General features: G+C 41.9%; 1 protein-coding gene across 2 annotated transcripts in view; it reads right to left on the bottom strand.

Annotated features, from left to right (window-relative positions):
- Positions 1-212: 212 nt before the first annotated feature.
- DSTYK (dual serine/threonine and tyrosine protein kinase) overlaps positions 213-12,244 on the bottom strand; it is a 71,543-nt gene continuing 59,511 nt past the window's right edge. The window contains exons 11-13 of one of the 2 annotated variants that reach the window (XM_050763036.1): positions 8,353-8,467; positions 5,898-6,032; positions 213-5,433 (exon numbers count right to left, since the gene is read on the bottom strand). In XM_050763036.1, the coding sequence (XP_050618993.1) occupies positions 5,246-5,433; positions 5,898-6,032; positions 8,353-8,467 (438 nt within the window). In that variant the 3' untranslated portion in view covers positions 213-5,245. The remainder of the gene's footprint in view (positions 5,434-5,897; positions 6,033-8,352; positions 8,468-12,244) is intronic. The other variant, XM_050763046.1, reaches the window with a different exon arrangement.

Raw genomic sequence — 12,244 nt, 5'->3', positions numbered from 1 at the left:
CAGTAGTGGTGATGTAAAGTACCCAGAGGCCAAGAGCCATGGTGGCTGGGGAGGGCCCCTGATGGGAGAGGAACATGTTCCATCCATCTCTCCTAAGGCAAACTGAAAGACATCCGACTGCAGGTCACCAGTGGAAATGGAATGGATTAGGCAGTGTCCTGTTACTATGGGTAGTGAGGTAAGGGAAAACCAAAACCAAACAGATAGAAACCTAAAACGTTAATGTGATCTTTATTATACAGCACATCTGGTATTTGTGTAACCCAACAAGTATATAGAATACTCTATAAAACCAAACCCAACCCTTCAAAATTACATGAATGAAGATTAACCCCAAGTCGCGTCTCTTCAAAATGCACACAATTACCACAGTCCTGCTGTAACAGTATTATGGAAAGAGCCAGGTAGCACAAGAAAGGAGACAGGATAAAGACTGAAGTGTGTGCGAAAGTCATTTTCTTTTGTTATTGCACTTTTATTCTACACACTTAGTATGTTACACCTTTATTTAACACTGTAACAAACATTAGTCCTTTAAAACAAACAAACGACATTACAAGAAGACAAAAGACAACAGGCTGTCCAGACCAATTTTCTTTTCAACCATCTGGGCAAGGTGGCCTCCCCAGTGCTTGGTGTCCTGATGCACCTCTGAGATCACCTCAATTGGACTGGATGTTAACAAAGCAGATGAAGTTAAAAATAAAACCCTTTTAAGAACAGTAGTGCTACTGGAAACCTCCAGGAGAGTTTGGAATACAAGTGTTCCAAGGCCACTCCCTCCTTACCCACTTCAACATCAAACAAGCCCTATTCATCCCACCTCCATATTTGGAAGGATTAACCTTCTTTTTCTTTTTTCTTTTTTTTTTTTGAAATGGAGTCTTGCTCTGCCACCCAGGCTGGAGTGCAGTAGTGTGATCTCGGCTCATTGCAGCCTGTCTCCTGGGTTCAAGCAATTCTCCTACCTCAGCCTGCTGAGTAGCTGGGACTATAGATGCCCGCCACCATGCCTGGCTAATTTTTTCTATTTTTAATAGAGATGGGGTTTCACCGTGTTACAGGTTGGTCTCGAACTCCTGACCTCAGGTTTTAAAAAGTGGGTTACTTGATCCAGAAAATCCAAAAGCTTTGGAAACTCAAGGAAAGCAACTACTCTTTTGGCAGTGGACTCTTCCAGGGTTGTTAATCCCACTCTGATGCAATATGGATGGATTAGGGAGGTTTCCTGATTATCCAAATGGAATACCAAGCATGCCATCATCTCTCCAAAGCAAGCCCAAAGGGGGCTTTAACTTCCCAAAGTGCTACTGTAATCACCAATTCCCCCCAGGCCTCCCAGTGCTAAATAATAAGCCAAAGCCAAAAAATAAAGTGTTATTCAGTGCAGTTGTCACTTTGAAGCCCTGCAACCCCGAGGCACTTCTTCCATTAGGAAGAACACTTTGTGACCCTTCTTTGGCAGCTCAAGCAAAGACACAAAAATGCACTTGAGAGCTGACAGGTACTAGTCAAGAGTTCTACGAGTCCCCTATTTCTATCTGTGGTAGTAATGCATTCTTTCCTCCACTGCTTCCTTGAATTTTAGTGTTAAAAATTAGGAGAAGCTGCTGCCTAGGCTCTGTCCCCTTGAAGTTGATGGAGTCAAAAGTGACTCTCTTTGGTCTGGGAACAACCAGCACAGTCCTCCCGTGAAGCGCTTGCTCAGTCAATGAGCTACTCTTTGCAGAGGATCAGGGAACTAAGGTATGCCTGGGGAAACCCCACCCAAATGAGCCGTGCCAGACAGCCCTTGCCATCAGCTCTCTAGGCCCAGGGTCAGCCATTCAAGGGTCCCAGGCTCCACCATTTCTCCTGACTGCTCTGCAGGAAGGCCTCATTTCTGAAACAAAATGAGAGACCAGACTTCAAGCTCTGGCCATTAAAAATGGCCAGGTCATCATTTTCATGCAGGGGTAAGCTGCCCTAATTATGCTGATTAGAAGGACAGAACACAATAAGGGTCATCCTTTCACGTCATCCTTTTTCCTCCTCCAGTCACAATCTCACCTCACCACTTGGGAACACGTACAACCAAAGCTGGGAGGTAAAATCTTTAGGACTTTGGTCATGCTGGGCCCTCTATAAGCCAAGTGCTGCCAGACTTCTTTGAAAACCTAGTGTCCTCCCAAGTAATATACAATACAGTACGTTTCATGGCATTCCATCACTTATCATAAGAATGGATGCCAAGGAACAAAGAAGCCAAAATTAGCTGACAATGTTATAAAACAAAAGCAAAGTATACACACACTATACACACGTATACCTGCACTCAGCCTGCTGAGTATTTAAATAACATCCCCAAATATCCATATATGGATTTTGGCTGGCCTAGAGACTTTCAAGAATATTTTGCACCTTTTCTCAAAATACTTTTTTTAAGAAAATGAACTGTAACACAACTACTCATCTCCTTACTTACATTAGTTCCTCCCTTCCACCCTCCCCATTGGGGAAAAAACTGTTGGGGAATCTGCTAGAGAACTGGCATCTGATTGCAGACTAAGCCGTGGGGTAAACTAAAAAGGGACTCTGGGTAGACGAAAAAAATCTAACCTCCCATATGTGAATGGGAGTATGAGCTAAGACTTCCAAAGAATGCTAGGAATGTGACCTTCATAATGGAAGCACAGACTTATGATTATAGCTAGAGTCAAAAGAAGACAGTCTGGAAAGGGAACTATATAAGACTTTTCCTAAAATTTCATACACAACAGACTTAGACAATGATTTTCCAGCAAGTAGAGAGTACTTACCCCTCCTCTCTTGACACCTGACTCCCTTGAAGCCCCATCATAGTTCCCAGAAGGACAAGTGAGTTAGTGCAGAGAATAGAGTACTTGAAGTATAGCTAAATAGGTGGTAAAAATTCAAATATACTGAACATCCTACCAAAACAAGGCTAAAGCCTACAGAGCCCAAAGACACTGAGTCAGTTACTTTATCATTTGTAGGTAAAAAGGTTATTAGCACTACGTGGAGTTTCTGAAAGGCTGCAAGAGTTTAGGGAGCTACTATGCTCAAACGTATCATGATCAGAGCCCAGGATAGCCAAAGAGTTAAAAGTTATATGAAAGACCCATTATAGACTCCATTTATACTCCATTAATATTTAAAAGATGGTCATTTTGTCATAAACAACCCTAGAAAATCCCAGCAGCAAATGTGCGACTCATTTTTTCTTTTTCTTTTTTGAGATGGAGTCTCACTCTTGCCCAGGCTGGAGTGCAGTGGCGCGATCTCGGCTCACCACAATCTCCACATCCTGGGTTCCAGCGATTCTCCTGCCTCAGACTCCCGAGTAGCTGGGACTACAGGCGCGCACCACCATGCCCGCACCACCATGCCCGGCTAATTTGCAATTCATCTTATACACCTACTTGGGGACCTGTTCTACAAACTCTGGGGCTGGACACAGGGGCCAGACCACAGTTATTGGGGATTAGGCAGATGGAGGGAGACTACTCCCTTCCACTGTCTACTTCCTTGTCTACCTGTTTTTCTGAATCTAATGGATCAGTCTGGTTGAGGAAGGCTTGAAGAAGTGCATCTGAGATGCACCAATATTTAAATTGTTCCCCTTCCTCTGCCTAGAATCAGAATTTCTTTCCTCAAGCACACTTCATGAGGAACTCTCCAAAAGACCACCCACCCGCCTCCCACCTTTCAGGGAAACTTCCCAGACACTAGCACACAGGTGAGGGGCACACACACAGAACTACCAGAGGAGGGTTTTTCTCTTTCGTCTGCTTCTTTTTTTCTTCTAACAGATTATACTTAAAATAAGGTAAAAAGAAGGAACAAATTGCAGGAGAAGTCTTGGTTAAAAAGCTCACTGATCAAATTTTAAAAACGTCAACGTGTTAGATTGAAACAAAAAAGAAAAGTTTCTGATTATGTTAAGTTTTAAAAACAAGCTTGTTTTCTTCCAGTATGTTTGTACACAGGCCATGGCCTCCAATCATCTCCCACCTCTCAGGTCTCACCCAAATACTTTGCACTGGGTTGGTTTTGCTCAGACACTCACTCCTGTGTACCATGTTATCTGGAGCTTTCCCACTTTGAGATGAAAAGAGGTAAACAGAAGAAAAGACTCAAAGGTAAAAGAACAGATTCTGTTCTGGGGTTAGCAGTAACTCTAAATCCAATAACTTCTGTGTGTATGTCTATATATAGAGATATAGACACACACATGTATATACACATACACACACATTCTTTTTTTTTTTTTTGAGACAAAGTCTCACCCTGTCACCCAGGCTGAAGTGCAGTGGCACGATCTCAGCTCACTGCAACCTCCGCCTCCCAGGTTCAAGCAATTCTCCTGCCTCAGACTCCCCAGTAGCTAGGATTACAGGCATGCATCACTATGCCCAGCTAATTTTTTGTATATTTAGTAGAGACAGGGTTTCACCATGTTGGCCAGGCTGCTCTTGAACTCTGGACCTTATGATCCACCCGCCTCAGCCTCCCAAAGTGCTGGGATTACAGGCATGAGCCACCAAGCCCGGCCTTTTTTTTTTTTTTTTTTTTTATCTTTTCAGGGCCTTTTGGTGATGTAACAGTGAAACCCTCCCCCAGAAACCAGGGATATGTGGTCCTATAAATGTAAACACACTGGCACTATGAGGAACAGATAGCTCTGTTTCTAGCTCCCTCACTGGGACTTCTCACCATTGCAGCCTGAGATCCCTGGCTGCAGACAGCAGGAACCAGATATCCACAAGTTACTGTTTTTGTCCCCATGTTTTCATAATCCCAGAACTAAGTTCAAATTTTCTGAGTCCTGACTAAACTATTCCTAGCTAGAGCGAAAAATCATTAGAATGAGACTTTTTAACACTATTGCCACTGCAGTGTCCTGCTGGTTGTCTTGGAAGCATATACAGTGAATAGACAATGGTAACATCTGCCTCTTTTTCATTTGTGAGGCCAGAACATCACATTCCTCAGCTTTTACACATCTTAGACACTTTTTTGCTAAAGGAATAGCTTGGCGCTTCAGTGAGCTGCTGAATATGCTCAGTCATTCAACTCTTCACTGTCCAGGAGTCATCCCTGCCTGGGAAGGTTTCAAGTTTCCCAGCAAGCACCAGTTCTCTTGGGAGTGTGTCCTATAGTGAATAAATGTCAAATTCTCCCCATGGCCAAAAGGTGAGGGGGAAGGAAAGAACTAGAGAGTGAAAAAGAAAAGTCTTTGCTTTCAAGTAGAATCATCTAGTCCTCTGTTTGGCTGCTCAGAATTAGACTTGCAGAGCCGATCCATGATGCCCTGGAGCATGGGCTGAACAATGCCCAAGAGAGGCCTCTTCAAGGGGTCACCATCCCAACAGGCTTCCATCAACTGCCAGCACTCCTCATCAAACACAGGAAGACGTTCTGGGCGAGCCCCTAGAGAAAGGAGCATGGAAACAAGACCACAGTGAGAGGGGCCCAGCACATACAAAGAGGCATGACCAGCTCAAAGGCTGAATTCCCAGTGGGGCTCAGAATACTAAAGAATGCAAGGAGTTTTGACTTCAATTGCAAACATCTAGGTTAGAACCTAACAGTAAGAATAATTTTTAAAAAAAAAAGAAAGAAAGAAAAAGAAAAGAAAAACTGGAACGCACTGGCATATGAAGTTGAAGAATTGGACATTTTTTTTAAAAAGGCTTTTTGAGATAGTTCAACAGAGAGTTGACTGGAAGCAAAGGTTGACTTAATTATGTTTTCTGGATTCATGACAGTTTAAATGTATCTATGGCCCTGCTACGGAGTGGCCAGATAGGATGACAGGAGGCTGGGTGACATTGCCTGGGCTCAGTCTGCGCTAGCCAGGGGAGTTAGGACAAGGTAGTACTTGTGGCTCTTACCCCTCCGCACATTGTTCCAGAGATGGTCTTTGCTAGCACACCTCTCAAATGCCTCAGGGAGCTTGACAGAGCCTGAGCAGATATACCAGAAAAGAATTCCAAAAGCGTAGACATCCACGGAATTATCGTACTTCCCTGATGGCAAGAAAGGATGAAACGTAATGAGCCGCAGAGAGTCAGGCAGCAGCATCCACACCATCTTGCCTCAGTAGAGGGTTGGCTTTTTCCAAAGCTTTTAACATCTATTATCTCCCAATAACAACCCTGCCAGGTGGGCAGGGCACATTTATAATGCCCATTTTACAATACAATCAAGTAAGACATTGGGAGGTCACAGCTCAATACGAAGAGAGCCAAGCCTAGAACTTGACAAAGGAGAAGGCAAATAAGGCCTGTCATTCTGCTAGGACAGTCAAAAAGATTAATCACAAAAAATTAAGGAAATAAAGTTGGAAATACAGGTGGGTAGGGATGTTGAAACCAGAATATAATAATTTTTAAAGTCAGGTAGAAGAGTCTGGATTTACTGGGCAGCAGGAAGTCATTTATGTTTTAGAGTAGGAGGTGACATGAAGAATATAATATTTTAGAAAGATGATTCTGACAGCAATAGGGTGGACTGCAATAGAAACAATAAAAGAAATTTAAGTATGAAGTAACCAAAATAGAGTAACAGCAGTGGGATTAGAAAGTTTCTTCTTTTTTTTTTTTTTGAGACAGAGTTTTGCTCTTGTTGCCCAGGCTAGAGTGCAGTAGTGCGATCTCAGCTCACCACAACCTCCGCCTCCTGGGTTCAAGCGATTCTCCTGCCTCAGCCTCCTAAGTAGTTGGGATTACAGGCAGGCACTACCACACCCGGCTAATTTTGTATTTTTAGTAGAGACGGGGTTTCTCCATGTTGGTCAGGCTGGTCTTGAACTCCTGACCTCAGTGATTCACCCGCCTTAGCCTCCCAAAGTGCTGGGATTACAGGCGTGAACCACCGTGCCTGGCCGAAAGTTTTTTTGTTGTTGTTGTTAAGTAAATCTACAGAAAGAAAAATGAAGACTGTCTACTTAGTTCAGATGTTGAATACTACTACAGCTGTCTCACTAACACCTAATCCTTACATGTATCACCCAGTGAAGGGCTGGGGAAAGACTCATACATGAAATGAAAGAAATTTAAATATATTGCTAATTTTAACTCTTACCAATACTAATGACTACCTTTCCATCTTTGCTGGCAATGGAACAATCATTCCCATCACTTGGGCTCAAAACCTTGCAGTCATCTTTTAGTCATTCTTTTCTGTTCACTAACCATATCAAGTTAGCACCAAAATCTTGTTCACTCTTCCTCTGAATTAATCTAAATTTCTCACATTTGTTTGTTTCCGCACTAACACCAGCTTAATCATGGAGGCAACCATAGAAGACCAGCTATCTGGTCTTACCGTGGTTCCTTCCAAATCATCTTTACCTACTGTTGCTAAAGCTCATCTTCATCAACATTTTCCTTTGTCTCCTACTCAAAAGCTCAGTAGCTCCTTAAGTCTTGCACAAACAAGCCTTGATTCTTTTGTGGGAATTTCAACCTCAATGTATTTTATCTCCAACCTTGTTTGCTACTGTTCCCCAAATGGATTTCTTTCCTGTCACGCTTATTTCTATTCTGTGATTTTCTTCATTTCCCCTTCTTTAGCCTCCAGAATTTTCTCTCCTTTATGCTACAGGGTTGTACTATGGAGATAGAAAGTCCTAGACTTAAATCACAGGTCCATTACCTTTTAGCTCAATGTTTTTGGGAGTAGGTTTCTTCATCAGTCTGGTCTCAACTTTATCAATTGAATGGACATAAAAATCCATCATCATCACAGAACTAAACAAAATATATGAAAAACCTACCCATACTGCTTAACTCAAGGTATATACTTAATAAATGAGTTCCCTTCCCACCTACCAATTTCCCAGATCTGACTCAAGTTCTACTCAAAATCTCACCTTCATCACAAAACCAATAAACATTTCCAACTTCATTTATTCCTTCTCTAAACACCAACAGTACATCATATAGCACTTAATTTAGCACTTAATCATACGTTGTGTTATACTGCTTCCTATTTTACCTCTCAATATATCTGTATGTCAACTGTAAGTTCTTTAATGATAGAGGACAACTCCTATCACACAGGAGTTATTCAATCAATACTTTATGATTAAATAATTGGCTGATTATGGCAATTATGGCACGAATAACCCAGAGAGATGTCCAAATGGTGATTCCCATTTGTACTTTTTCTTTCTTACTCCTCTACCTCTTCACTTTCCCTGCTACTTGCCTTAGGTAGGTCTCCCCTGATCCCTTGCCTGTGCCAGATCTGCCAGTAGTGATTGTGGAAACGAGCTCAAGGGGTAGCACTCAGGATTAAAGTAATACACCCTGCCCAGACCCACTGCCTGCCCTCCAGCCTTACCTGTGAAAAGTTCAGGGGCCATATGGATTGGTGTCCCCACAATGCTGCCTGACATCATGGCCTCTGGCTTGCAGAATCCTAAGTCAGTGATCTTGGCACGGTTCTGCTTATCCAGCTGCCAACAAAGCAGGGCAAGAGTCACCTTGTTTCTGATCCTGCACACAGCAGTGCTGCATACCCAAGCTCAAAGGTAGGTACCTCAAAGTAGTGTCACTGGACAGGATTATGCTCTGAAAAATGAGTTGTCAGGTGATTTTGTCCTTGTACAAATACCAGACTGTGCTTACACAAACCTAGATGGTATACTTGCTACACACCTAGGCTACATATTAATAGTATGGTCTTTTGCTACTAGGCTACAAACCTGTACAGTGTATTACTGTACTGAATACCATAGGCAACAGTAACACAACGGTATTTGTGTATCTAAACATACTTAAACCAAGAAAAGGTACAGTAAGAATACGGTATAAAAAATAAAAAATGGTATACCTGTAGAGGGCATTTATAATGAATGGAGCTTGCAGAAGTGGAAGTTGCTCTGGGTGAGTCAGTGAGTGAGTGGTGAGTGAATGTGAAGGCCTAGGACATTACTGTACACTACTGTAGGCTTTATAAACACTGTATATTTAGGCTACACTGTATTTATTTTTAAAAGTTTTTCTTCAATAATCAACCTCTACTTACTGTAATTTTACTTTATAAACTTTTTAATTTTTTAAGCTTTTTGACTCTTGCAATAAACACTTAGCTTACAACACACATTGTATAGCTGTACAAATATATATATATATATATATATATATATTTTTTTTTTTTTTTTAAGAGACAGGGTTGTGCTCTGTCGTCCAGGCTGGAGTGCAGTGGCACGATCACAGCTCAAGGAAGCCTTGAACTTCTGGGCTCAAGGGATTTTCCTACCTCGGCTTCCTGACCAGCAAAGACTATGGTTGTATGCCATCATGCCGGGCTAATTTTTTGATTTTTAGTAGAGATGGGGTCTTTCTCTGTTGTCTAGGTTGGTTATAGGCTTTCTTTCTTTTTTTTCTAGCTTTTAAAACTTTTTTGTTAAGAACTAAAACACAGACATATTAGCCTAGGCCTGCATGGGGTCAAGATCAGCTATATCACTGTCTTCCACTTCCACATCCTGTCCCACTGGAAGGTCTTCAAGGACAATAACACACATGGAGCTGTCACTTCCTATGATAGCAACACCTTCTTCTGGAGTTCGTCCTAAGGTCCTGCCCGAGGCTATCCTTACTGGTTTATATATTTACTGTACTATACTTTTTAGAGTATCTAAAAGGTTTAAAAAGATAAAAAGTATAGTACAGTAAATATATAAACCAGTAACATAGCTGTTTATTATCAAATATATACTGTACATAATTGTGCTATTCTTTTATATCAGTAGGTTTACACAAGCATCACCACACATGTATTGCACTGTGCTGCAACATTACAATAGCTATGATGTCACTAGGCAATAGGAATTTTTTAGTCCATTATAATCTTTTTTGTTTATTTTTGTTTTTTGAGACGGAGTTTCGCTCTTGATGCCCAGGCTGGAGTGCAATGGCATGATCTCGGCTCACTGCAACCTCTGCCTCCCGGGTTCAAGCTATTCTCCTGCCTCAGCCTCCCAAGTAGCTGGGATTACAGGCATGCGCCACCACGTCCAGCTAATTTTGTATTTTTAGTATAGACAGGGTTTCTCTATGTTGGTCAGGTTGGTCTCAAACTGCCGACCTCAGGTGATCCGCCTGCCTCGGCCTCCCAAAGTGCTGGGATTACAGGCGTGATCCACCACACCTAGCCAGTCCATTATAATCTTATGGGACTACATTGTATATGTGGTCTCACTGACCAAAATGTCATTATGCAGTGCATGACTGTACTTCATAAATCCTGCCGCCAACCTTCCTGTCTCCAGGTTCATTCCATTACAAGTTGAGTATCCCTTATCTGAAAGGCTTGGAACCAGAAGTGTTTTGAATTTCATTTTTTTTTCCAGATTTTGGAATATATCCATTATACTTGCTGATTCAACACCTCTAATTAAAAATCCAAAATGCTCCAGTGAGCATTCTCTTTGAGGGTCATGTCAGTGCTCAGAAAGTTTCGGATCGTGGAGCATTTTGGATTTGTAATTTTTCGATTAGGAATACTCAACCTGTACTGTCTTCTTCCCCATACTATAAGCAACATGAGGGCAGGGATTGCCGTTTTCATCTTTATATCCCCAGTGCTTAGCACAGTGCCTGGTACATATGAAGGTCCTAAAAAACCCTGGAAGAATGAGGAAGTACAGGTCCATGGAAGGACACCAGGGAAACACTTCAGCGCCTGACTCTCCTCCTGACCCCAGAGCAGAAAGTTGAGGTCCTCTGGTCAGCTGAGGAGAGTTTCCTAAAGTCCCTGTAGTTTCCTTTCCTAAAGGTTGAAGAGAATAAGTCTGTCTAATTTGGCTATTGATCAGCCTTTAGGTTTTGGTTGTCAATTTTAGGGAGACTGTTCCCTTCCCCTAAATTGCTGTCATCTTCATACATCATTTAAGTATTGCCAGAAACAACTGAATGACATGCCAGTATACTTTCAAGAGGAATAGATCGAAAGATTCTTTACAATTCAAATTACAGGACTAGTGAGTTCATGACCATCTCACCATTTAAGGTACATTTACCCATCTCAGTCTTCATCCTACATCTCTGATTAAACCTTAAGCAATAACAAGGCCCAGACTCCTCAAAGGCAGAAAGACTATTCTAGATTAAAGGAGACTAAAGAAACATGACAACAAAATATACTATATATTTCCTGGATTGGATCCTGTATCAAACAAACAAACATACCATATTTAGGGCAACTAAACATATTTGGGACAACTGAAAAATGTTAATATAGATTACATATTAAATAATAGTATTGTATCAATGTTAAATTCCTTGGGTATAATAATGACACTTTGATTATGTAGAACGATATCCTTTTTCTTAGGAGATACATGATGAAGTACTTAGGAATAAAGTGTTTTCTGTTACTTTTTTTTTGGGGGGGGGCAGGGTCTCACTCTGTCACCAGGCTGGAGTGCAGGGCACAATCTTGGCTCACTGCAAGCTCTGCCTCCCGGGTTCAAGTGATTCTCCTGCCTCAACCTCCTCAGTAGCTGGGACTACAGGTATGCACTACCATGCCTGGCTAATTTTTTTTTTTTTTTGTATTTTTGGTAGAAACAGGGTTTTATCATGTTGGCCAGGCTGGTCTCGAACTCCTGACCTCAGGTGATTCACCCACCTCGGCCTCCCAAAGTGCTCGGATTACAGGCATGAGCCACTGTGCCTGCCCTTGTAACTGAATTTCATATAGCTCAGCAAAAAAGTATGCACACGTGTGTGTGTGTGTGTGTGCATGTATAGAGAGAAAGAGAGAGTGCACATTTTGGAGAAAAGAGAATATGAATTTGGGTGAGGGGTATATGGGTCTTCATTGTACCACTCTTCCATAAGTTTAACATTTTTCAAAACAGTGTAGGGGGAAAAAACCTTACACAGTATCAGCTAAGTCTATGATAAAACTCCTCCCTAAGCTTTAAGTCTCACATACCATCTTTCACCATGCTGTTAACTCTACTACTTTCTGATACGGTTTGTCCCCATCCAAATTTCATCTTGAATTGCTAACTCTCATAATCCCTGTGTGTCATGGGAGGGACCTGATGGGAGGTAAGGGGCTTTTCCCCCTTTTGATCGGCACTTCTCCTTGCTGCCACTATGTGAAGAAGGACATGTTTGCTTCTCCTTCCACCATGATTGTAAGCTTCCTGAGGCCTCTTCAGCCCTGCGGAACTGTGAGTCAATTAACCTTCTTTCCTTTATAAGTTACCTAGTCT

Source organism: Macaca thibetana, chromosome 1 (assembly GCF_024542745.1).
Source record: "Macaca thibetana thibetana isolate TM-01 chromosome 1, ASM2454274v1, whole genome shotgun sequence".
In the NCBI taxonomy this organism is placed as follows: domain Eukaryota; kingdom Metazoa; phylum Chordata; class Mammalia; order Primates; family Cercopithecidae; genus Macaca; species Macaca thibetana.
This window is presented reverse-complemented; position numbering and strand designations above follow the sequence as displayed.